Here is a 27,796-nt window from a genome sequence, read left to right as displayed (position 1 = left end):
AAATACTTTATTCCTTTAACTCTGTCCAGCCTCTGTTCTAGGTCAGCCTCTCCAGGCATCACTTGAACTCAGCTTGGAAGTTCAGTTTTGCCGCCCTACTCCCAGATGCCAGTCATGTTCTGTATAAAGAGACTCAATGTTCAGCCTAGAATTTCTGCTAATTCCCTAAACTGGATGGTACAGAAAGACAGGCACATTCCCATGTTCTCAGCCTCCACAGCGAGTGAGTCACCCTTGCTGGCCTGCACCAGTCCTTACGTTGGTGCAGAGCCTGGAATAGTAGCCTGTAGTAGGATAAGCACAGTGTGGTGATGGCAATAAAGTAAACACACACACACACACACAAAACCAACCCTACTTCTTGTTGTAGAAAGTGGCTTAATTTCCTTCAAAGTAAAGATGTTGCACCTCAGGCAACTCATTAAACAAGTCTCTTGCGTCTGAATGAAAAATGTAACATGCATGAAAATTACTATCTTAACTTGAGTGAAAGAAAGATCAGCCAGAGCTCATGTGGGACTCAGCTGGGAAAAATTATTTTACTTGCAGCTATTTTTATTTCTTGTAGCTGTGTTAGACAACCAGTCGAATTATACTGTACAGTTACAACAGAAAGACATGAGTGGCTGCTTAGAACTAGGTAAAGTCACCTAAAAAAAGACATTAACTCATTTTGAACAGTGATTGCATCTGGAAGAGATTTTAGGAAATGCTGTAATTTTTGTCACTTGCTTTACCATTATTACATGTTGTAAGTGTCTTGGGCTTTTTCAGGAGTTTGGATCTAGTTTTTCAAGGTCAGTTGCCCTGCTTGCAAATGTTCATAAATGGGAGAGAATAAGTGATATTTCAGGACTTGGGTCATTCAAAAATGGTTCACTCTTGCAGTTCACTACTGAACATTTGACCACATGGCTTCTGGCTTCTGGTGTCTCATCAGGCAAGTAAAAATGGTGAAGCGGTGAAAGTGGTAGTGACAAATGCATATCAACTCGAACAACCTCTGAATTGCCTTCTTGGCTTTAAAGATATGTTCAGGAATACTGAGTCATTCAAATATTCAGGGTATTGTGAGAAATATCAGTTGAGCAATGGAACTTTAATTTAATTTCAGCTCTTTAATCAAAAATTTCTTATGAATTTGTTTGGACTGGGAGAAAAACTCCCATTTTTTCTAACAGTCCTAGCCACTATGCTTTTTCTCATGATCACCAGGCATGTACACAAAGCCACAAAATTCTGTTTTCTCCATCTGTAATGTACAGCTGAAATATCTAGCACTCATGTCATTTAGCTTCAAAAGCTATTAATGCACTTGGTAAAGAGAAAAAGTGAAATATGAAATCTTGTCAAGCCTACTGGAAGCTGTAGTTAGTCTTTTTTAATAAATGTTTTTCAGAAACTCTGTTTCGTCTATGATAAATGCACTTTTTCGAGTATAGCACTGTAGATTTAGTATTGAGAAAAATCTGTTTACAGCTGCTGAATTCTGAATTTTTTATTTAACTGTACACACAAAGACGTCATAAACTTTCCAAGCCCATCAAAGTTCTTTGCCCTTGGACTGATCAGACCATCTGTAGATGTGAGAGGACACCACCTTTTCCATGTCCATTCTGCTGAGCCTGGCAACAAGGGCTTGAATTAGTATCAAAATATGACAGTGGGAATTAAACATTTAGCATTGTGGGCTTGGATGTTGAATTCCCACATGCCACCTGAGTCCCTAGACTGTAAAGTGTCCTTTGACACAACAAGAAGGTGCTGGCTGTTCATAAGTAAAGGAGTGACTCCACCAAAGCTCTGGAGACCACAGTCACCACCAATCCTGAGTGTCTGCATTTGGCAGGGGTGGGGGCATGTGCTCAAAACCCTGAAACAGACCTGGGCCTCAACTACCTAAACCCCAGACAATTTCTGCAGCCATGGGGCTCCTTGAAATGGTTTCTCACCCAGCATGCCCAAAGCAGTCTCTGGTTTCAGCTCCCTATCACTGTGAGGGCTGCAAGCCAAAGGGACTCTCAGTATGGGGCAAACTCTTTGAAGCTAAGTGCTTAGGAAGTCTGTTGTCACACAGGGTGCCCCATAAAGTCCCACTGACCATAGTCCTTCTCTAAAATAGGTTTATTGAAGTAAGTGCAGAGTGTTTTAAGCTACCTTTTTTCCCAGGCACATTCTCCTATAATTTGAAGCCTGTATCTCATGCATATTGGTTGTAAGATCATTATCAAAGGACCTTAACAGCTTTATGGAATATAGAAATTTGCTGTCATTGTGCTCTGAATTCTGAAAAAAATGGACCTCATTCCAGCTTTTTAAAAGGCAAACCCTGCAGTCCTTGGAAACCACTTGAAATTTAAATTACTATACTAGTATTATTATTGTTACTATTGCTATTACTTGTACTATATTAAATAGACTTCAGAAATCAAGAGGTAAGTCGAGATGAATGACCAGTCTCAATTTACTAACTTTCCAAACCTAACACAGAACCAAGGTCTTTTTAATTGCAACTACCCATAGGATTAGCTGCAGTTTGAACTACACTACAGATCAGGCAACTCTTGTCTAATCAGGTCCCTTTGTATTTGTGTGGTAATATTGCCCCACAGCTAATGATGTCTCAGCAGACACTACAGTTCTCTTTCAACCAAAAGCAAACATTGTGAAGGCCATTTGAAAATCAAATCTTCCCCTCTGTGTAAGGGAGAGTCTGGAAAATACCACTAAGTACAGAAAGAGTAAATGTGAGTAAAAAGTATGGCAAGGAATATATTTCTTAGGTGTTAATTGAGAACAATATTGATATATAATAGTACCCTTATAATAATCTAATACATTAAAAGACATTAAAATGTTATGAGCTATTAAAGCTCTGACACTGATTTAGTGTAAGTATCTTTTGGCTGCCAGCCAGTATTGTTTAAAAGCTGCAAAATTATCCTGTTCTGGTGGGAAGATGGAAAAGTTTGAAAGCTTTATTTTATTCTCTTTTTTTTTTTTTTTTTGATGGGTCTTACCCCCTATAGCATTAATAAGGGTCTGCAAAACAAACTGTAGGGTTGCAAAACACAAATACATGGAGAAAACAGAGAAGATAATTTGAGACTAAAGCTGTTAGCTGCTCCTGACTGTGGCCCCAGAAGCCTTCTGGTAAATCTGACTTTAAAATTCAAACTTTCAGCTATATCAGGATGTATCAAATGAATTACATTTATTTGGCTCCTTGGATGTGCTGTATATTGAAATGTCTGGTACCTCACTAACAAATTCATATCTTGTCTTTTTAGAGAGATGCAGGAAAATAACAGGCCTCAAAGGAACTACCTTTCAGAACAAACATGTTCTCTCATTGTTTACTTAGAGAAGAAAACAAAGAAAATTAAGTAAAAGCAGATGGCATTTTATGTCAGAAAACCATCTCACAGAATCATGTCATCTAAAAACTCAATAACTCAGTTATGTCTGCTACAGAATTTATGTTTGCTATTAGGCCCATGAAATCCTGTACCTATTGCTGTGAAAGATTTGAGGGAAATGAAGTCAGGATGTCACAAAAAAAGGAAGATATTTAATAATCTGTCATGACAAATATTTCCCACCATTTCTTTTTGAATCCTTGTTCGACAGAGATCTAGAGATCCTCTTTGACACTCAAGTCAACTTCTGAAGGAAATAAAATACCATAAACAGAGAAGGATGGCAGTATTGATCTTTATGGTGATGAAAATTAGGATACTGAAATGCCAGATATAGTGAAATGCCAAAATTTTGATTGACTTTAAAAAACTTATTCTGGGGCTTAAAAACTTTTTAGTTCAATCACATAGAAAGGTCAACAGAATTTAGCTGCTCTTTAAAAAAAAAAGGACAAAAAATGTCAATGGGTCTTTTATATCTCCCCAAAATTCAGCTTTAAGAATATGCACCTTTTTAAATAATTAGACAGCTATATCATACTTTTATATGTTTTTTGCATGCTGACAGTCACAATTGGGTCTAAAGTTAATCTGTGTGTGCATGTCCATGATTTTTCTGTGTGTCTTCTCTACTTTTTCAGCCTGCAGAACTTGGTCCCTCTGAAGGTGGGTCTGCCCTTGCTGCAAGAAACAGAGAGAGGAGCCAGATTTCCCCCTGCTGCACGAAGGAGGTCCCATGAAATCACCACCAGGCTTTCCCTGATCCAGCAGACAGCTGCATTTGCAAGGCTTCAGGGCAGATGAAAGGGGCAGATGGGCTGTGGTTGTTCAACTCCTCTGGCACTGCCCATAGTTGGAGTGGTCCCTGCTAGCAAATGGGGACTCCGGGTACCTTGCTACACAGTTCTGCTAGTTCTTGCAGAAATAGACTCAGTACTTCATGAAGAAGACAAATAGTCTATTGTGGTACTACTTACATTGCAGTCATTGGGAAGACTATAAAGAAACAATCTCGGGAGCTTCAGCTCAGGAAAGATCCAGAGAAATCTGAGGTTTTTTTATCCAAGACCAGCATGTCTGAAGAGTGATGTGCTGGGGTGCAGTTTGTTCAGAAAAGATGTATTTTATCCACTGACATTAGAAAAAAAATCTGGAGGAAAAAACCCAGAATCTTAATACTCTTTTAATAATCTGAACTTTGGTATGACAATAGAACAGCACATAGACGATGGTACAAAGCTTTTAACAATGTCACAAAACTACCAGCACAAAAACCCCCAAGCAACTCTATTAACAATAAGCACTACTCACTGCAATAGTTCCAGCAACACATTTACTGAATTGCATGCTTGCTAATTTTGAAAAACATCTCCATATGAGACAAGAATAAAACATGACATAAAGTACACACTTTATACCAAAAAGAGAGGACTATCCGCTTCTATGCTTTCCTGAAACTGTCTCAGTTAACTATGCTCAGCAAGATGTTATAATGTTGGTTGCTGAGACTGGTTATGGCTTACATAATGATATAAACTTATTTCTCAATTTCCCACTCTGTTTATGGGGTCATCACAATAGCTAGTTACCTGCTTTCACAGAGTCACTGGAATAACAAAACCTCTGAAGCTCATCACCACTCTCTATCCTTCTTGGAAGTAACTGTAATGAGAGACTGCCACACATGGTTGGCAAGAAGCTGGTTGGGATCACAACACCCCAAAGTGATTAATCACCATTGTGTCTGCTTTCAGTCAAAAACCATTTATCATGGTTAGATATTTGTACTGGAAATTTTTGACATATACCTAATGTTAGAGAATTTAAAGTAAGTTTACAATAATTTCACCATATTAGAGTCAAAAAGGGAGGAGGAATGGAGAGAGTTTTCTCAGCTCATAGAAGTTATTAATTAGCTAGTCAAGGACTTTGTTCTAGCAAGAGACATTTGCATCTCCAAGGAGCTGAAGTAAAAATACTTATTTTAATTGAGAAGAATGATCAGATGGTTTCTTCGATAATGAAGCAAAAGTATAAATTTCAGGAGGATTAGATTTATCAGGGCTCCAGATAAATTTCTTATAAGAGACAAAACTTTGTCCAAAGGGAGTGAAAATAAAAGTATATACCATGGGACTAGCTCACTTCTCAGGGTACGCTGAAGGCCTGCTCTGCTAGATATGCCCTGATCATGTTCCAGCTCTGTTTTGGGAAATGTATGAACCACTCTGGTCGCCTTGGAAGTCACAGGGATGTCCCCTTAGGCTCAGAGAGATTAGGCTGTTTTGGAGGACAGTACAGAAAAGGTCACCAAAAAGACAGCAGTACCACAGACCTTAGCATTTGCATGTCTAGGACAATGTAAAACCTCCAGATTTATGCCTCGACTGAGAAAAGATAGTTTGTGGTATAGAAAATACTGTTGGTGTGAGAAAAAGCCTACTTCCTGAGCAGCAGCCACCAGCCCCATTCTTCCTGTGTGCCAGGAGCAGGAGCAGCAAACCCCAGAGCTGCCTCGCTACCACGGCTCAGGCTCCATCTGACTTCCACAGTGGAAGAAACCAGGCTCCAGCCGCTCAGCCTTAGGATGTCAAAATTAACATCTGCCTACTCCACTAATGAGCCTTGAGCTGGTGATTGAAAATGTATTGGCATCCCTAGTTTCTCATTAAAAAGGCTGCTTTTTCAGATATTAAACTCTTTATGCAGCTCTTGTTTGAATTTTCTTCAGTTCTGCATCGTGCTTTCAAACTGCAGCCAATCTTCCAGCAGCAGCATTGCTAAATCTGCAGACAGGGTCCTTACTGTCCCCCTGTCCCTCTGCCCATAAAAACAAGGAGACTTTGCCTTCATCTTAAAAGAGTGTTAACCCCTTTTTGTTTGGACTCAGTCAGGGCAGTCAGGCTTATTTTGATAATTTATTGATAAATCACTTTCTCAAATGCCACCTTAGTCTGTGTGTGGATGTGTCCTATTTAAAATGTCTTTTGTATTTGTTTGTTCTGGTGAGGCTAATGCTGCCAATCCCTTCTACAAGAGAGACAAGAAGCAGCTTGCAGAGGGAAGAGCAAAGCAGTGCAAAGGCTCATCAGCTTCAAAGTGGGGCTGGCTGGCTCCACAACATAGACACCAGTCACAGAGATTGCTGCAGAGTCCATGAGAATACCAGCTCAGCCACTGCAGTGCTGCTTGCTAACTCAAGTATGGGCCAGAACTCCATCCCATCTAAATAAAAATGCAACCATTTATAGTGGGGGCATGAACATAAACTGTGTCAGGAATACTCTTTATTTGTAGTTATATCAATAGCTAAGAGACAACATACCAGGAGACAGAGCTTGAGAATATGGTTCTTAGGGCTGAGATCAATAAAGCATGTGCACGGCAAATAGAGCTGCCTGTGGAGATCTTTGTATCAGCTTCAATGCTTCTCTGAGAGCTGAGAGATGCTCCAGAATATCTTAGGAGTCAAAAACAGCAAAAAGGTAACAAAGCAGGGGGGAGGACAGAGATGGTTAAAAGCAATTAGGAACTTCCCTGCTATTCAGAAACTTGACAAAAGTTTCTTGGAGCACAGCAAATCTCCCAGTAGGAACTGCTCTTTTCTAGCTGGGAATGGATTTCTGAAAAGTTGAATAGCTCTGTAAAGCTGGCTGCACAAGGTCAGAGGAATAAGAGATATCTCTAAGGAGGGCCCTGATGTTCTGTCTTATCTTTACTTGCTGTACTTTGTGCCCAGGCAGTGTCTTCCCAAAACACTGCATGACAACCCCAGAAAAGCAGCTCTGAAGACGATAGGAAGGATGTGCTTTTGGAGCTCTACTGACACATGCTGAATTCAGCATCTGCAGACAGCTTTTTTTAATCCCCTCCAGCTAATTATCTGTGAATTCTAAATTTAATCACCATCAAATATTTTCATATTTTGATTAGCTCTCCTTCAAAATAATTTAAATTAAAAGTGAACCTAAACATGTACCCCTGGGACCTGAGCAGGTGTCCTGCTAGAGAAATGGTTTAAGAATAACCTACCGTGGTGATTTAAGATGACCCAGATGACTTTCTGCTGAAATAGGCACTGACATTGTCTGTTCTGGCATCTTGACTTTAGGGAAGTCAACTTTTCCTGAGGGCAGTACTTCCTACAGTGCTTCAAAAAGATCCCCAGGAGAGATGCCTCACTGAGTGCTCTGACATAAGACATTGCTTTTGTTACAATCAGCCACTGCTTAAGTGAAAATCAGTTTAAAAAAAAAATCAAGTAAATAAAAAACTCTGAAAAGTCTTATGTCTAGATCCTGAAACACAGGACCTGAGGACCAGAAGCATACATAGGATTGGACAACCAAGTAATTCAAAATCTGTACTTGTGGAATATTTGGAGTGAAAAGACTCAAAACCAGTGTTTTAATCCCTTGAAATCTGGTTTATAGCTCTACTGTCTTTCTTAGGGATGTTTTAAATATTACCATCTTATGCTATAAACTTTTTTTGTTACACTGAAAACACACATGCTCTTATTCCTTCAAATCAGAAACAAGATTTGGCCATTTATATCTCTATAGACATGATTCTATGCAGGAAATTGGTTATTAAATGGGTAACATTGATTTAGGATGCCAGTTGTTCTTTGTGGTTGGGTCATGTATCATATGGAGCTGATATCCAGTTTCCAATTCACTTGGCTGCTCCTCCTTACGCACTTGCAGCACATTTGGATGTCAGACAGGGCCAGTTTGTTTTTGGAAATAGTGGTGAAGAAGGTGTGTGAGTAACCCTGCTCTCATCCCCATTAGCAGTCAGACAAAGCAGCGTCTAGGTTGCAGTCCTCCACAGGGACTGGGCAGGAAGAGGCACCATGTGATGCCCTTTTCATCTCCTGAGCCCCCATCACAGATGCTGTGGCTCAGATGATCATGTCGCAGATCTGTGCTGCCCACCCCAGCAGGCGCAGCTGGTAGGCAATGCAAGTCTACCCCAAAGAGCAAGCACAACAATGTGTTCACCTCCTTGGCAGGCAGAGGCTGCAGGGGGAACACTACTACCTCTTTGCACAGGCTAGTGCTGATGAGCCATGAAGCTGTGAATCTCTGTAGCTGGGGTGATAATTTCAAAGGGTTTCACAAAACAATATTTGTTTTGTGACAATACATTTAAACTCAGTAAACACAAACCAGATAAATGGTAGTGTCTCCACTCAAAAAAAAAAAAAAGCCAACAAAAACCCATCACTGAGAATCACTGAGCTTGGACACCTCTCAGAGCAGAAAAGCATTTCATTCTTTCGTGACTTCAATTCAAAAAGAAGAAAAGGTATTGCAGCATTCCTGACACTATTGAACCTTCCCAACAAGCGATCAATAGGATTTCAGACAGCTTCCCTGCCAATCTGATGCCGCTGGGGAGGGAGGAAGGACCGCTGTTCCCACAGGCCTTTGACCCTACACTGGAGCTCAGGAGCACAAGGGCTGAGTCTGCTTTTCCCATTCCCAGAGGACTCTCTGCCCCTGCACAAGAAGGTCCCTTTCTGTGCACTGCTCCTCTGTAATCCCTCTGCTCTCTGCAGGGCTGGGGTGAGCGCGCTATCCGGGAGCAAAGGGAACAACAGCCTTTGGTGGCAGCCTCGTGGATCAGAGAGGCCCTGCAGATACTGCTGAGCCATCTCTGTCAGTGTAGGGGAGTGGCAGTGATTGTAAAAAGTTCTGTCTGTGCAGAACAGGGCACAAGGCTGTCACTGCAGATACCCAAACCACAGCAGTATTGTGGCACAGCTCTGCTGCTGTCTGAAGGCCCATGCTGTTAACACTAAGGCCCTACATTCATCACCCATCATTGAGGCCACATCTAGAAGATGTCACTGATTAAATGATATAATGGAGCTTGAGAGATTAAAGATTTATGTAAAAATGTTAATTTTGAAGCTACTCTGTGCAGATGACAGCACATATGGATATAAGGTAGACACTTTCTTGAGGTATGAAACCGATTTTTGGTAGCCTCACTATCAGGTATATTAGAGCAGTATTGAAGATCTCTATTTAAGAGACACATATGCATAAGGCAAGAGACCTTTTCCAAACAATGTGCAACAGAGATAGGACAGAATAAAAATGTGCTGTTACCTCCAATGCTTTAATCTCTTTCATTTTAGGGAAACTCACTCTTTACTCCAACATTTTCATCATTAGTGCACCATTATCTTTCAGTGCTGTCTACAATATCTAGATGAGATTCCTCTTCCATACAAATTAATTTGTGCCTTTTGTATTCCTTTCAAAACCCTTTTGAGACAACCTCTAATCATTTTCTTAATCAAATGGCAAACCTGGTGTTTAACCCACCCTATTACTGTCTTCTTCTTAGCAGCAGAATATTCTCACTTGATGTCTGTAACTTAATCTTCACACAGTTAACCTTCTCCCTCTGCAATTGCTCCTGTAGCAGAGCTCTGAAGGTGCTTATTCATCTTCTCCATGACCCAGCACTCAGCAGAAACTTTGCAGCCTTATTCCCTCTATGCTTTTTGCCCATAAATAAGCCATACTAGTAAATAAAAAAAATCATCTATAATTTTTAGGTCAGTGGCCAACAGATTTATTACCCATCCATTGACATGTCTCACTTAACTTAAGCTAAACTAATAGTCTGCTGCACTGACATTTCCTCTTAGTGCTCTGACTTAAGACTTTAAGATTAAGTGCAAAATGTTCAAAGCCAAATCCTGTCCTTCTTTCCATTACCTTTAGCCTTACCACTGGAAAATACCACAAAGACTTATGATTGTGAATAATCTTAGATGTGACCTCCTTATCTATGTCTACCTTTCAATTCTCACTGCATAACACTTCTTCACAGCAGAAGCTCACAACCACATCACTCTCTCTCATTACTTGCTTCCCACAATATTCATTTCCCTGCCTTTGACAAATACCATCTTGCCTTGCTTCTAGCCTGTCAGCAGCAAAGTCAGTTTTCTTAGCTCATTGTTTTGACTGTACCATTCTTCTCCTTGTATTCTGTAACAACAAACATAATCTGCTCACAGTGCTTTCAAGGCTCTGTGACTGATCTATCCTCTCCCATTTACTGCATTACCACATTTAAGGGCCACTTTCATGGAATCAGCCTTCCCACAGATTCTTGTCCCTCCCCTCCACCTAAAAAGATCAATTTAAGTTATCCATTGGTAACTGCAGCCAGATTATTGGCAGCCAAACTTCAAGGCCCAGCTTGCTTCCTGGGTTGTTTTGACAGGCTGAAATGTGGAGCCACCTTTTCCATCTGAAAGTGGAAGCCACTACAAGCCATTTGATTTGAGACTGGTCAAGCCAAAGCCTGTAATGAGGATGATTAATGGATTATAAGAATGCTTCAGTAGATCAGGCATAGTACAATTTGCTGACCTCAAAAAACTCCAACAAAATAACCCCAAACCCAAACCACACATATTCTTACAATTTTCCAGCTATGATCATTAGCCCAAATTCATTTCAGTCATTAGAATTCCACTCCTCTCCACCAGCTACCAGTTTGCAGTACTTCCCATGGTTTAAGCACGTTACCTTTCCAGTGATATAAATCAAGCCTCTCACTGACTCAGTGGGAACAGCAGTTTCTCTAGGTGACAATCCCAAAACCAAATGGTGAATGCAAACATGAGACAAAAAGCAAAAATAATCTTATTATTAGGTGGAAAGAATATAAGAAGAGCACGAGTTCAGATGAAACAGAGTTATTTATTAAAAGGTATGGTTTAGAACAAGTTTGAAGGAAAGATTTAATTTAAGGACTGCATAAAGATGGAATGGCTAAAGCTAAATGCAACCAAAGAGACAGCAGAAAAAAAAGTAAACTGTAGGTACTGACACTAAAAAAAAACCCAACAAAATTGTGTGAGCCACCTGTTGCTTGCACCTACTCAGGGTTTGACTCATGGGCAGAGGTACATTCAGGCAAATGTTACTCTTTCCTCTCTGTATCATGCTCTTCTAAAACATGAACTCTTCAGTAGAGATTTTTTTCTTTCATAGATCTTCTATAGTAGTTTTTGAGTGAGATACAGTAGCTGGAAAAATCTGAGTTCTTTCAGTCGGTAGCAGCAAAATAAGATGTTTTATTCACTAACAAATATTTCCTTTTTGGTTTATGTGTGTGTCTGCAGTCTGGCTGCAATATGTTGTTGTCCAAGTAATTATTTTCAGATGACATCCTAAATGATTTTAAACTGTCATTTATTCTTTCCTCTTTACCAAAAGATGAGTATATCTTCTTTTTTTATTTCTTTTAACCCTCATAATCTGCACAAATTGTTACTAGCACTGCTCTTCTGTCAATGAAAAGGTGAGATCCCCTTGACTTCTTTCTGTGGCTCCAGGTTCACAAGTTCTGCTCTTTCCAAGAACACACAGTGTGCACCCAGGTGACACAGACACGAGGCCTTGCAAGTGGTGCAGTCAGGGGGATCCAGGTATGATTCTGGCTTAACACTGTGACATCACTACTCCCTGGAAAACTGGCACACCAGATCAACATCTCAGCTGATGGCCCTTTGAGCTTATACTATTTTGGCCCTTAAAATCTCCACTTGAAATTTGGTCCTCAGCTGGGGTGATCTCTGTGATAATGTACAGAAGAGGACTGGACATGTCAAAGGATTTTGCAGTCATAATAAATAAAATAAAGTGTAGAAGAGAAAGAAGACATACAGAGACCAGCATGATGATTTAGAGTATTCTCAGGGGTGAGAGAGAGAGCGACTGTGTGTACAGTTAACCCCAAATGCACCATTGCCCCAAACTTACAGCTTACTGTCAAGTCTGGTCTCATTTAAAAGCCACTAAGGAGCTCACTAGTCATACCTACAGCTTTTTACTGCTGGACATAGAATTTCGCTTGACATCACTGGTCCCAAGAAAAATTCGTTTCCTCTCCTAAATCTTGTGACAAATTGCCAAAGAACCTCTAGAGGGATTTATCCTACTGCTCTTTAGATAAGAGAAACATAATGTACTGTGTAACTCAGCAATTTTTAAAGGTGCCCACTGCCACAGTTTTCAGATTTGTAACCAGCCAGAGTAAGAATGCTTTGCTATATGTCAGAGAACTAGCCAGGTTTATTTCTTGACATGATTATTGATTGAAACATAATTAAGAAACATAGGGTTTCAGTAATTAAATAAAGTCACAAAGGATAAAATTACAATGGCATCATTAAGATTACATTTAAAAAGAATGGTCTCCCTAACTGAATTCAACAGCAGCTATATTGTGCCCCATTTTCTCTTATGTTCATTGAAAACTTACCCACCCCTATGGAGTTAGGATGGGATGATTTTTTTAAGATGGCTCTGGCATATGCCACAGACCTTCTTTCCACATCACATCCACTTGCACATGAAGAGCACAGGACAAAGGCTGAGAACCTTTCCAACTCATCTCAAAGCAGAATCCCTCATGTCTGGAAGAAAGTTTTCCTCCTTTTTGCTTGTGAGTGATGCCACACAACACCGAGGAACAAGAAATTACTTTACTCTTTCCCCACCTTTTCTCCCAAAGTCTCCATGAAGATTTTCACTGTATGTCTCAATTAACACATTCAGCCTGTACGTTTAACAGTCATTTTAAAACACATATGTAAGCCAATGAATGGAGTAAATATTTATAGATACTGTTCATTTTTAGCTCTATTAGTCTTATTCTAAATGAATAAAAGTAGATAACAATTTGAGTAACACAGATACAGCTTCATGCTTTGGGTTGCATGGATTTTCTTCTACCATATCAATTGTATTTGTATTGCTGGGTACAGCATGATGGTTAAAAACATATATAGAAGAAAAGCAAGGATCAATGGATTAAAAGGCTTCCTTCTTTAGATTACTCTGTTCAATAGGAGTACTCTCAGCAGATTCATGATTCACAGCAGATTCATGGTTCAGCCTAGCAGAGAAGTCCCAGTGAATTTTTCTTACTTACTGCCTAGACCAAGCAAAACCTGCAGCAGCTCAACACCCAAAGGAAAGTAGCATTTCCAAAGCTAGACAGGACAGATAAGAGCTTTGTCAGGAAGAACAAGGGAGTCAGGACTCTTCCCTGGCTGAGTTGAGAATGAACCAACTGCTGGAAATGATGAGCATTTGCCTAACTCAGACCTGACTGCAGAGTCCAGGTCTATGTCTGGAATACAAGAAAAGAGTGGGACCTGACACTTTTGGAGTTTGCCAAAAGGCAAGTGGATGTCAGCCCAGATCAGGGGTAGTTACGAGTCTCCTGTCTGAAACATGCAAGGTAAAAAAGTGTGTTAAAACTAATCAAATGTACTGGTAAGTGTGGAGTTATTTACTGGCACTCTGCACACATGCACTTATTATTTAATTCTGTTGTCTAATGTTGACACATACACATGAAAATACTTCTGTTATAGCTGATTTGACCTTTAGAGTTTAAAATGTAACTCTTTAATGGCAACACATTTTATCCCTCCATCTTTGACATTCCTCAAAATCAGGCTCCTGGGATACTTTGAAGATGATTTGAGTGCCTGTAACAAAGGAAACAGAGCTAAGAAAGTTTTGTAGCATCCGTAAAGGTAGAGGAGAGCATGCACAAACCCTGGGTGTTCTGAGAAGCAAGAGGCACCCACACCTGAAGATCAGGGGCATTGGTATGGAGTTGCAAGCTAGGGGACTTCTGGACTGCTCTGCCTGGTATTGAAGCCAGACTGAACTTTCTGCATTAAAGATGGATATTTCTGCTAAGGTTTGGGTTCTGATATCTCCTGTATTTTTCTGTTTCTCCGTCAGATTGTAGGTAAATCACTCAGCATCATTTTGCACTGTATCCTGAAACATAGAAAAAGGTAGCTCACAGAAGAGAAACTTGCTTTGAGGTACTGAGAAAAGGGAGTTCTGAACCCTTAGATCTGGCATACAACAGGCCAGAAAACAACATCATCTGATTGAAAATCTCTGCTGTCATCTTATATCACATTTTCTGGAACTGTGGGTGGGGTGGGAGGCTGCAACTCATCAGTTTTGTTTCTGAAACACTGAGGGCCAAATCATGTGAGTACTCTGATGAATTCATGCTCCTTTGGCAAACAGCTCTCCTAGGACTGACACAAACATGTTCTTTAAAGTAGAGGATGATAATAATGCTTATTTTACCAAAAGAAGATTGGTATCATTGGCTTCCTTAACAGAGGAGATCTGAGGCACAGAGTTACTCAGGGACACTTAGCAGGTCAAAACCAGCCTGGTTTTCTGCTGTTTCCATGCCTTGAAGACAGTCCCCGTTGGGCAGCAAAGCACTATAGGGCCTGAGGGCCCCATGGCATGAGGCAGGCCCATGAGATGGTGCTGTGGTGGCTGACGTGGCCTTGGGGCAAGAGAAGAGCACTGCAAAATACAGCTGGGGCAGCCTCTGGGGCCAGCAGGGACTTGGGCCCCTTTTGGGAAGGCGAAGAGCAGCAACACACAGGGAGCAGAACAAAAATTATTTTCCTGGGGTCGGAGGTCTCAGCGGTATGAGGAGAGATTGCCTCACACTGAATCTGAGCATTTCAAGGAAAAATGAAATTCATTTAATATCTTACATGCAGTGAGGATTGGAAAGTGAGCTGTTAGGCTGCTCATCGAGGTCAAGCAACATAAAAGTACTTATCTGTCTATTGTTTCTTTTGATCATAACATTTTGAAGTGTCCAGACACTCAAACACAAGGCTTGTTTGTACTAAACATCAGCTGTCCTTCAGAGAAGCCCTGTACCCTGCCTCTGCCAGCTGCTGACTAAATGAAGGGAAAAGCATTTTTCTCTACCTTCCTTATTCCTGGGCTGCTTGCCAAGTCCTTTTCCAAATCCTCGTGACTCTCTCTCGAGCAAAGGGAGCTGCCTGTGCCTCTTCTCCAGGAGCAGCAGGGGCCATCTCGGGCACCCCGCTGCCCCAGGATGTGCTGCTGTGGCAGTGCCCTCAGTCCCTGCCTGCCCCTGCCAGCATCCCACCGACCCTTCCCAGCCCAGTGTGGGGCTGCCTGGCCCTGTGCACCAGCTCCTGAACTCCTTCAGTCCCACAGAATCCTGCCAGCCCCTCGTGGTGTGTAACCTGCAGCCCAAGGGCAGCTGACTGGAGCCTATGGCTGCTTTCACCCCTGAACGCCCAGAGCTTTCTGGACAGAGAGCTGACTGATTTACAGATGTAATATCACTGTCCACTGGCAGCCAGGGGTCTAACATCCTTCCCAAATAGTGATGTTTGGTCACTAATGGAGCCCATGATCCCTCAGTCAAAGGGAGTGGTATATCCTCCACTGCCTCCAGCAGCCTTTTATTCAGTACATGAAAGTAAAATTGCAGTAATTTCGGATATTAAAGGAAATAAATACACGCCAACATGAACTCCACAGCAGTACTGAACAACTGTACTTCTTTACCAATACAGTGGGTCTGAAAATATGAAGTTTTGAGCTAAATGAGACTTCTAGCCCTGAAAGCTTTCCTTGGGACTTAGGAAGCATTCATGTTGATACATGCAGGTCCCTCAAATGAAGAACTGCTGCCACATTCAGGGAATCTTTTAGAGAAGATACAATTTTCCTTGCCAGTATCAGTACTTCTTTGAGTTACTCCTTTCCCAAAATTTTCAGTTTCGTAAGTAATTTTAGAAATGCGTAAGATATTTAGAAAGGGAAGGACCCAAGTCTTTGATTTGATAAAAGTAGCTTCAAAAACTTCAACCTTTCAAACAACTGAAAAGAACACTTAGGATTACTTTAAAAGCATTAAATCCTAACCCATCTCCACTTTTTTTTTTTCCTTTTCTTTCCTACAGAACTATCTGCAGCTATATAAACCCCAATATTGCTCCTCTACTTAGGAACAGCTGCTTCATTAAACATCAGGGCAAACACTGCATCACTCTTTCTACTGTCTTTTTAATATCAGGTCTGAATTCCTATAAGCAGGAGTATTGTCTCCAGCCAATACAAGGATTTAACCCACATATATTACCCAGGCCAAAATCATATATGTAAAGGAAGCTGAAAGAATGTGAAGAACCTCCTTCTATTAAATGAACTAGTAACCATGCAGCTTGGAAAAAGCCTGGTGGAATCCCTTTAGGATCTTACCCTAAGACTGATTAAAGGAACTCAATTATGTCTGCTGACAAACCACTCAGAATATTTTGTGAACTGTGACTGAAGTGTGACTGAAACTTGTCATTCAGGCAGAAATCAATTCACTGTTCCTACAGCAAAATGTAAAACTCCCAGCACTAGTAACTTTTATTTAATTGAAATAAATGACTTCAATTTTAAAGACTAGCTGGGCAAGAGTATCCTACAGGGTGTTGACATATAACTTCTTTCTGTGGAAGCTGACTTACAATAGTGCCAATTTATGAACTAGTGAGAAGGGCTGTGATTTAATTAAAAACAGAAGAGATAAAATCCTTCCTTCATAAATGAAAGGTAATGTCCTCTAATTGTGTATAGCTGAGTAAGAATACAGAACAGCATGGGTGAGCCTTCTTTCCTTACAATACCCTGGAGTCTCTAGTTCTGGGAAATTGCACAATGACTAATTTTATTTTTTTTAATATTTCATTCTTGTGTATGTGTAGAGATCTGCTTAATAATCCAGAGTAACAGGAAATGGGCTCTGGATTTTCAAAGCAGTCTCGCAGCTCCAGAACCTCATAGTTGGATGCCCACCCTGCAAAACCTAAGGTGATGCTTTCTTTGAATGCAATCATTATTGTAGCATCCAGCATCCTTTTTTTTGGCTGCAACTTTACATATAATAGAGGAGTAATGTCTGGAAAATTGTCAGAATAGTCAAGTGTCTTAATTCCTGTCTACCTAATGCAGAAGCAGGGCAGGATGGGCTGGGGGAATCAGCATTAATCAGTACAACTCAAGAGAAGAAAATCATCAGAAATGCTTCCTTTCCTTGGGATGTTCAGATCCAGTGGAATCAGACCAAGCAGAATTGCATTTAGAGATGTTGTTTCCTGTAGTAATTGTTGTACTCTGGATGTGCCTTCCCTTGCCGTGGTGTCGAGTTGTCCTTGCATGGTACAAAGAGGAAGCCTCAAGCACCATCTCAGCTTTTTTGGCAGCTGGAATATGAGATTCCTTGAGTCCAAAAGAGGCTTCAGACACACTCTGAAGACACCCTCTGTTTTACTGATTGTTTTCTATTCTACTATATGATTTTTGAGGCAGGTTTGACCTCTTGTAGCATGCAGGATACAGGACACAGAATCTACAAGTTGAAGCAATGCTGTCTTCTGCCTTGTTTTCTATATGCAGCAATTTTTTTGCTCTTCTGACCGTTTTCACAGAGAAGTGTTCCCAGCGTGTCTGGAAGAAAAGTCTTCATGATTTCATTGTGCATTGGTAAGAGGATTTTTTCCCCCATATAACATTATTTTGCCCTTCTCAGCATCACTTGCCTTTGTTCACTGATTTTCCAAGCCTCTCCAGTGAAAATGTTGAATATTCTATGTCTCATATGCATCTGTGGGACTTGGCTGCTGTCCAAGAGGAGGACAGGGCTTCTCCCAAAGGTTCCTGAGAGGCCCCAGATAACACACTTGAGATCATCTCTTGCTCTTTTTTGAAAGCAAGAAGTTATTAGTTTCTTGCTTCAGCTGCATGTAAATACACTGCTCAGAAGTATATTTAAGTATATGAGTACATTACCCAAGCACCAGTACTTGACCAGTGCCTTACTGGCAATCCCATAAGAAACTAATAGTGGCTCTTTCTAAAGTTTTAGCCAAAGCACAAGTATAAATAAATGAAAGAGACTGATTAACTTATCATGATGACTCCTTCAATCATCTTCTCCATTAGTGTGGATCAAAGTACAGAGCCTTGTACAAAGGCACTTCAGATCTAGCTGTCTGATACAAAGGATCTGAACCCGGGAGATGAAAAATCTGGTTTTTACCTGACACAAAAAGACCATTATTCTTCAAGGTTCCAAAACAGAGAATAGCTCTGAAATACTCATTTTTGAGCTGCTGAAGATTGCTTAGTGTGCCATCTAAATAATCGCACTTTGCTGTTGGTATCTATACATTCATTCAACATGAAGACTTCACAAGAGATTTTTTTTTAATGCCTTTGCTATATTTTGGTATGTAGTTTCTGACATGGTAATTAGTTCAAATTAAATTAGACATTTAGTCTTCTGACATCTGGAACAGTGGCTGCCAGCTATTTTCCTTCTATTTTTTTCCTGAAAGAAAGAAAATATTAGGTTGCATGGTAAAAAGCTTATCTACAAGCTCACAAAGGAGCACAGGGACAATGGCAGGTGAGGCAAGCCAAGTAATATCCTCCCTCAGCTCCTCCCAGAGCCATAATGGAGGGGCCAAAGGGCCATCAAACACCCATCACCACAAGCCCAGAAGAGCACAGAGGCACAGGGGCAGGTGGTTCTAGGGGACACAAGTGCATGCGTCCAGGCATAAAACCCATAACAAGGAGGAGATTATTCCCTATGGATATGGGATTATGATATGCAAGGGAAGAGCATTTGGAGATAACATGAGATTTAGAATTCAATCTTTGGTGGAGAAACCAAAGCTGAGGAATGGGAGGGCTCAGGACCATTTGCAGAGGAATGAATTTAGGAACAAATGACAAGATGAGCAATAAAAGGAGAAAAGGGGCTGGCCCTGCGCAAATGGATACCAAAAGCTGTTTGGTATCAATTGTCCAGACATACCCTGTGTCTCTCTCTTGTGTGCAGAAGTGTGGCAGGAGATCTAAAAGCCAGTAACTGCAGTGGGCTCATGGGTGGGAGTTGTGTGCCTGGAGTGCAAAAACTGGCAAGGACAACATGAGTAAGAGTGTGATCACTTGCAAAGATTAAGTCTGAGTAGCCAGAGAGGGTGAGGTGCCCTGGGAGCCAGGTGCATGCATTTATGTGTGTGTGCTGCTGTGACATCCCTACTGGGTGCATGTGCACACGTGCATGAAGGTGTGCTCACGGGTGTATGGGCAATGACCTGTACCAGCAGCTGCAGTGGGGCTACAGCACTGGGGACTCATGTGACCAGGTGAAAAAAAAAGGACATTAGGATTTGGTATTTGAGCGCAGCTCCTGGAGGGATCCACCCTGTACCTATACATATACATAACTATTACTGGACCCCCAGCCTGGTTAGCCAGAGAGGTGAGGACCATGAGGCCCTCGGGGCTGTTCGTGCTGGTGTGGCACCAAGCGCCTCTGTCTGTGCTGATGATGTGTGTGGCTTGCAATGAGTATGTGTTTGTGTGTTTTGCACATACATCCGTGTCTGCAGGTGCCTGAGGAAACATGCTCAGCCTCACTACTGACTGGACCTGGGCCATGGAGCTGTGCAGCCTCACCTCTACTGGATTTGGCTGCCCTGAGCCAGGGCCACACAGGCCCAGGGGGGAGAGAGCCCACGGGGCCTCCAGGCAGTGCATGTTCCTTCACCATCTCTCACCTGTATGCCACTCCTTTCAATCTTTCTGGACTCAATTGAACACAGAGTTTTAGTATGTCCCTTGTGAGTCAGACAGACCTGTCCCAATATGAACTTAGCACTGATGTTTTCCTTCTGCTGCATACACACCTGGCTGTTCTCTACATCTGCACTGGTTTCTGGTCCATCTTCCATCCTATCTGCATCTTCCAAATATAACTCAGATTCTTCTAGGAACTGAGTTTGGGGAAAAACAGCCTTGCTCTGTAAAGAGCTACAAGGAACCTTGCTTGCTTTTGCATTAATTCTCTTAAATGTACTTATCCCAAAATTACTTTTGAAAACAGTACTTCTCATCTTTTCAGAGACTGGATATTAGAGGACTGAATCCAAATGAGATTTATGCACTAAAAACAACATACAGGTAGGAAAGGGCATGAATTGAAATTTTAAATCTACAGGAAAAAAAGTGGATGAGCTTGGGAGGTGTATGCCTTAATGCAAAAGCAGATATGAATGTATTAAAAAATGTTAATTTGAACATATCTGGGAATATCAAGATTTTTAGAAATGGTGTTATATAAGTAATTTTATGAAAGTGGTACCTGGATGGAAGGAAAATTCTAATTTAATTTTCACTTTTCTGAATTCTGGAAATATATTTATTATTTTTGCCCCATACAGCCCTAAACATGCTCCTGAAATCTCACATAACATCATTAATGATTAAATTTTCCAGATATTGTTTTTTCCTTTTGTTCTTATTTTTGCCTTGATTCTGCATAAGGAAAGAAATACCAAAAAGGGGTTGTTTACATAATCACCCCCTGCTCATGTCTTTCCTATTTTTCTATGACCATTCAGCCTAAAAGATAGAACATATGATTACTCAGTGAAAGCCTTGCAGCCATGTACTCCATCTGTTTGTAGCCTTCTAAGTATTATTTGTATAAAGACAATAAAAAAGTCTTGTTCCTTTATAAGGATGACTGAAAGTAGTTTGATGTCTGAAAAAAATAACAAAGATTTTCTTTCTCCAGCTCTTGAAAATTACTCAGTATGAGATTTTGATCTCTATACTGTAAATGTGATATCCTGTGGATCTCCTCCTCATCTTATCTATTGAGCTGCTTGTTGTATTACATCTTTCAAGACTAACACATGATTGATTAAGAAGCCCCATTTTCTGCTTGCTTTTCTATATGATTATTCTGTGCTTAAATTTTTCAAGCTCATTACCAGCCAGACTCACTGCTGTAGGAGAATTCACTTAAACTGCTTCTGTATTTTAGGTACTAACTGCTGGAATGTAAAAAAACTCTTAATATGAACCACTAATCATTGTGTACTGACACAGAGGGTTGTTTAGGATGTCTCTCAAATATGTTTAATTCCTCTAATGACAAAAAAGTTACTAACACACAAAATGGAGTTGGCATCTACTTCATTCCATAACTGTACAATACTACAAACACCTGTCATTTTCTTACAAGTGTTTCGGCATGGTTCTTTCTGAAACTGCCCACTCACCTGTCTGCTGTGGCCATGAGATGTTAGAGCAGTAACCTTGGTTTTTCTTTACACCCTGGTGAAGGTTTGAAGATTTTGGATGACTTCCTCAGTCTTTTTTTGCTCTAGCCTCTCTTTGGTGGAGAAACCTGTTCTTCAATCTCTGCTACATCTCAATTTAAACGGAATTTTACTATTTGCCTGCAGAATTGCTCTCAGCCACATTGCTCAACCTGATTTGCTGCTACAAACCACAAATGCTTCTTCTCCAATGTTACTACTACTTGTCATTTTCACTTTGCCTCCAGAAAGAATAGCTTTAGACTGATCTGGATTTTCATGTGAAAGCGCTTACTTCTGACAATATCTGGTCCTTTCTGACCAAGAGAACACAGTAACAGCGTTTTCAAGTCAGAAAGCACTTGGAGTGCTCTCCTGATGGACTGCAGAGTGGCTTTTTGCAGGCAGGGGCAACGAAGGGTGGAAATCAGCTTCTCCAAATTGAGTTGTCCCTACTCCACACGGCCCTGCTGGAGATTGAAGGCTAGGCCAGCTTCCTCAAATGCTTTAGCAGGGAATATGGTGTAAACATCTAGACATTTAGTTGAGATCCCTTTTATCACATGGAGACTTGGCACATTAGTCAAGGCGTTTTCTTCGTCCTCTTCATGAAGAAAAGGCAGAACTTTGTTGGCTGCTGCATGGCCATATGAAGGTTAATTGCAAGATTTCCCCTCTTGATTTCTATATCCTGTGTTTTATTAATTGAAGAAGTGAGAAATGCCTCTTAAATAAAACTGAGGATTACTAGAAAAATAGTGCAGCCATGAGGCTGCAAACAGCTGCTCCCACAATGGCAACTGCTGTTGAACTGTCGTGTGTCTCATAGCACCTGGAGCCAGCAAGAGTCACACACGTATCCCTTACCTTGAAACATAGGAAACACAAGGTTGGCAAGTGTGTGTTCAACTTCAAACCTCAGTGCCCAGCAGAGATTTGTATCAAAAGCATCATTTGAGTGTCTGAACCCGAGGCAAGAAATAGATAAAAGAAAGGCATGCTGCTTCTGTAATGAAAGACTGGAACAGCATGGGTTTAGGCACCTTTGCAGTTTACCTGCAGAGTCATGAAGAGGCTCCCAGGAGAAAACACCCAGAGGCAGGATTCACTGAGCCAGTTCCACAGGAATACAAATACAGGGTGGACAGAAAGGACAGTCTCTCCTACTAAAAATTTTAGATGCTCCATCCTCACAGAGGCAGAGAGCAGTGACAGGCACAGCAAGGGAGCAGAGAAGCAGGACAGCAAAACTCTCAGACCTCTTCAGAGAGAGTCAAAACTTTACCACCACATCCCTGAGCATCTTTTAAAATCTAGGTTCAACCAGGACACACTCTGCCAGTCACAGAGACGCTAAGCTCACATGGAACACTCTTCCCAACCCTAAAACACTCTACGTGAATCTTGCAACAGACTTTACATATTTATATTTTCCGGCACTGAGCAATGTTTGCCCTACATTTCTTCTCTTTCACTGTGAACAAAGGCATGCCCTCAATCTCCCTGTCCCCTGTGTGAAGGGTTTTCTGAAGCAGATGCTGCTGCTCCAGTAGCATGAGGCCTTTAACTACCAGGTACCTCAGCAGGGTTGAGTCAGCCTCCTCTGTCCCCAGGTCACTCAGGGCAGCTTCCACACTGACTGTCCTCCCAACAGCAAGCATGGCTGTCTGACTCTTTGCTCGTGCACAAAGTTCAGAGCCTCAGCATAAACTTAGAAGGGTATTTTCCTGATTAATTAGCTTCTGAGCAAAATCCTCACACCACAGTGGGGAGCTGGGAGTATTTGCTGCCTGTTGCTGAAGATGAAGGTATGTACACTCCAGCAGCGCAAGGAACGCAAAGTCCAACTCCTGAACCACCCTGCTCTCTCCAAGTCCCCTAACTTTGTAAAACTGACAGAAAACTCAACTCTCTGGAAATGCTGGAATACTCATTTGAAATCTCATTTTCCATTTTTCACACATGTAAGAAGCCCAGTGAGAAAGAATTTGGGGTAAACAAAATTCCTTCGAGGAGATCAAAAAATGACAAATGAGAATTGGTGAAGCATTGTTTAACACTTTTATGAGGGTACTTTCTAGAACCATAGTATATTAGTTCTCTTTTAACAGGTATGCAATTTCAAGGCAATTCTTTTGGATTTCTTCAAATTACTGAAAATGCTTATTTTCCACTTCTTCAATTTGTATCTTACAAATTTCCTCCTGCCTATGACCAGTAGAAGCACAAAGGGTCAGGCACTTTCTGTACTATCCAGTTAAGTAAATCCTTATTACTTGAATAACTCTCTGAAGAATAGCAGGCAGATAAATCATGTAAGATTTTTCCAGTCTTTTAACAACCCCCATCTAGAATACATACACACACAGCTTTAAAAGAACATTGATTACACTATCCACGAGGTGCTAAAGTAAGTTTTGTTTGCTTTTAAAAGAGTAAGAAAAATGTTTGTGGAAAAAAACTAAACATTTTTTCTGACATTACATGAAAATAGTAATAATTATGCCTAACAGAACTGACTACAACAAAAGTAAAGCTGCCTGTTAAAAAACTGACAACCGATTGAAGCTTGTAATTTCAACCTTCATCAACTGCTTTCTTGAGTGACTCATCAAATCAGTGTTACCTAAAAAGTCAATACTGAGAAAGAGGGTAAACCAATAAAAACTCCTTTCAGTCACACAATTGCTACCACTCTTGAGAACACAGTCAAGCGTTTTATTGTTTATACTCATTTTCATTTACACATAAGAGGAACAATCAATGCAGTTCTATCACAGCAGGTGGACCATAACCTGAAACTCTGCTGAATACGCACAGACCTGTCTTAAGGTCCAATCGGGAGAAAAAAGAAAAAAAACAAAACCAAAAACAAAACAAAACAAAAGAAGAAAAACTAAAAAAACATTGGGGGGAAGTAGGGAAGCAAGAAATTTCACATCAGTAAATTCATGATTCATGGGTATTTATTTTGCAGGTGAAATAGCTCTTCTGAAAGAGCAAACTGCTTCACTTCTTTACAAAATACACTAAATAATGTTAAGTACTTAGAGAATTCTAAATTTCGCAGTGGTTCATGCGGTAAGGGTGTGCAACCGACACAAAATGGAAAACATGGTTACAGCATCAAACTGCTACTCCTATTCCCAGGTGGTTTATGGAAAAGGTCATTGGACTTCTTGGTTTCTGCTCTTATGGAGTAAAATCAAGAAGTATTTCCTTTTTAAAGGCAACTATGAGGACAGACTACAGATATGCAGTGCAGTTGAACAGGTCTACAACTCTTGTTTCTAGAGCATTTTCATTTACTATTTTTTTGAAATACAAATATAAAACTTTTGCACACTGTCACTTCTGACACATGTTCAGCTGAAGGAGTCATTTACAGAATTTACTGTGATGCTCCTATTTTAAACATGAGTTTGTCTCCTCTTGGCCTCATGGGTGAAGGGAGCAACTCTTTCCACTGAAAGAAAGAAATTACAGGTGTGCAGAAGTACAACTATGCTACCAACACAGACAGAGACAACTGTGCTCTTGTGCACACCCCTACAACCGGCCGGAGAACAAATTAAGAAGTTAAGCCTGCAAAATAAATGGAGTTTACTCTCAAACTTTTTTTCTTCATTCCAGATGAATTATAGACCTTGATTCGAGGCTGCCCCTCTTTTTTTTTTTTTTTTTTGCAACTGATCTGCGTGCCTATTGGAACAGCATCTCTGCCAGAGTCATTACACTGAAACGCAGAGCTGAGCAGTTTGGTGGCAGAATGTATTGACGTTTTTGCAGCATCATGAGTCTGGCAACTGGGCTTGGGGAAGTTTCAAGCAGTGGGTCTTTACAATAGCAACTTGATTCTGCAGACAAAAAGCAAAAGATTGGCAGAATTATTAATGTATCACAATAAAGGCATGTATGCTTTCTGCAGGACGTGGCGCTGAGTTTAGCAATGAGCTGGCAGCCACTGCTGTCAAGAGGCGGGGAAAGGCAAAGCCCTTCCGCGTGTGAAGAGACACACCGAGGTGTCCGGTCTCCCACGGAGGCTGAGGGACAGCTTTCCCCTCGGGACGCCTGCTCGCAGCCGGCTCCGCTCCCGCAGGAGCGGCCGGAGCCGTGAGGAGGGCCGAAAGGAGCAGGGCTGGACTTCGTCAGCAGCCTTCATCTGGGGCCTATCCTACCTCCCTTCCTCGCCAAAAAAATCCGAAAACAAAGCCAAAAAACACCAACAAAGCCCATCACGCCGTTTGCGGGGCCGCACGGCCTCCCTTCCGAGGGGCTGCCCGCCCAGCGGTGCCCGCAGCCACCGGCGGGGCCGGGGGGCGGCTCCGGGGCGGGGACTGGCCCGGCCCGGCTGGCGCTCCCCGGGGAGCTCGGCCGCGGGCTCGGAGCGAGCGCCGTTTAGCACTAATTGGCCGAAACACGGGCATTAGCATACGAAATGGCGGCAGATTGGTTTAATAGGTGGAATAAAAAGCAGATTGCCTTGAGTCACTCCCTGCGATCTGGGCGGGGAGGGGGGGCACACGCGACGCGCGCACACACAGCTTGTGAAATGTCAGGAGCGCGCAGCATCGCCACTCGCGCAGGGTCTGAACACCCGCTTTCTGTGGGGTCGCACCCCCTCCCGCCCCATTTCCACCCCCCGGCTCCCCCCGGCCCGTCGCGCCCCCACTCTCGGCGCAGGGCGGGGTGCGCGCACCTACCTGTGGCGCCGGGCGCGGGCGTGCATGGGGGCTGCCCCGGGGAGCACATCGCATTCAACATTTCAGCCTGTGCATCGGAAACGTATGAGTTTGTGGAAAGCTTGTTTGAAGTCTTCGTTAGACATAGTATAGATGACGGGGTTGATGAGGGAGTTGAGATATCCAAGCCACGTGAAAAAGTCAAAGATGGCCATGTGGAACCAGCAAGCGTCCTTGCAAATAGGCATCACCAAGCTGATGATGAAAAAGGGCAGCCAACACACGATGAAGGCTCCTAGAATAATCCCTAAAGTCTTTGTAGCTTTCCGCTCTCTAGCGGCCGTCAGCTTCTTTTTCTCCAGCAGGGCGTCCGATACCTTCACCTTCACCTGGTTCATGTACACGGGGGAGCCCGTTTCGCTGGATCCCTCGGGAGCCTTGGAGTTTATGGACGTGACGGAAGAGGTCGACCCCGGGGAGTCTGTAATTAACTGTGCCCGCGTTAGTCTTTTACCTGCTTTCTTTGGCGTCTGCTTCAAAATCCGCGACCTGGCTTCCACGTAGATCCTCCCGTAGAGGGCTATGAGCAGCAGAGTGGGGAAGTAGAAGGCTCCGACTGTGGAGTACACGGTGTACAGGACGTGGTCCGTGTTCACCACACAGTTAGATACTTCCTCGGCCTTCGCCTGCCGCCAAAACAAAGGGGGCATGGAGATGCAGATGGAGAAGATCCACACCAGGGCGATCATGCCCGCTGCCCGCTTGGGAGTCCGTTTCGTGGAGTACTCGACGGCGTCGGTGATCGCCCAGTAGCGGTCCAGGGCGATGACACAGAGGTGCAGGATGGACGCCGTGCAACAGGTGATGTCCGAGGACAGCCAGATATCGCAGACGATCTGACCCAGCGTCCACCTGCCGGTCACAGTGTACATGGTGCTGATGGGCATGACAAGGATGGAGACGAGGAGGTCGGTGACGGCCAGCGAGGCGATCAGATAGTTGGCCGGCGTGTGGAGTTTCCTCGTCTGGTAGACCGTGGCGATGACAAAGGCGTTGGAAAGCACCGTGGCCAGGGTGACCAGCGCCAGGACGACGGCGAGCACGATCTTCCAGGAGAGAGGGGTGGCATCTTGGTAAATCACTTCCTCGGCGCTACAGTTTCGGTAAGAGTCGTTGGCGGAGCCCAACTGCGTCCGGCAGGGGCCGGCCGGCTCCATCCCTCCGCGGCCGCCGCCCCCGCAGACGGCGGGGCTCGGCGCGGTACGGCGGGGCCGCTACCCCGGCAGGACCCCGTCGGCGCCGGGGGAGGGCTGCAGCATCGCCGCGCCGGCACCACCTCCCCGCACGCCTGCCCGCCCTTCCGGGAGCTCCGAGCGGAGCCTCACTCCCCACGGCCGAGGGAGCAGGGCAAACTGGGGGCCAGGCGCGCCCGCTCGCCCCGGCAGCTCATCGCCCCGCCGCCCGCCCGCGGAGCGCGGCGCGTCCCGGACATGGGGCTCCCGCCCCGGCCGCCCCTAAGCGCAGCCCCGCCGCCCGCGGCTCCGCTCCGTGTCTCGACGGGCGCGGTGGCAGCGGAGCCGCATGCCCGCGGGCGGCGGCCTCGCCCCCCCGGGCTGCGGGTGCGACGGCGGGGGCTGGGGGGGCAGCGGAGCCGCCCCGCCGGG

General features: G+C 42.9%; 1 protein-coding gene across 3 annotated transcripts in view; it reads right to left on the bottom strand.

Moving 5' to 3' along the window:
* Positions 1 to 27,526, bottom strand: part of HTR1B (5-hydroxytryptamine receptor 1B) — an 88,547-nt gene extending 61,021 nt beyond the window's left edge. For 2 of the 3 annotated variants that reach the window (XM_058802035.1, XM_058802036.1), the window contains exon 1: positions 26,154 to 27,526. In XM_058802035.1, the coding sequence (XP_058658018.1) occupies positions 26,216 to 27,349 (1,134 nt within the window). In that variant the 5' untranslated portion in view covers positions 27,350 to 27,526 and the 3' untranslated portion in view covers positions 26,154 to 26,215. Of the gene's footprint in view, positions 1 to 23,564; positions 25,308 to 26,153 lie in introns of those variants that run through there. The other variant, XM_058802034.1, reaches the window with a different exon arrangement.
* Positions 27,527 to 27,796: the final 270 nt, after the last annotated feature.

The sequence above is a fragment of the Ammospiza caudacuta genome, chromosome 3 (assembly GCF_027887145.1).
Source record: "Ammospiza caudacuta isolate bAmmCau1 chromosome 3, bAmmCau1.pri, whole genome shotgun sequence".
Lineage (NCBI taxonomy): Eukaryota > Metazoa > Chordata > Aves > Passeriformes > Passerellidae > Ammospiza > Ammospiza caudacuta.
Note: the sequence above shows the minus strand (reverse complement) of the source record. Positions and strands in the feature narration are given on the sequence as shown.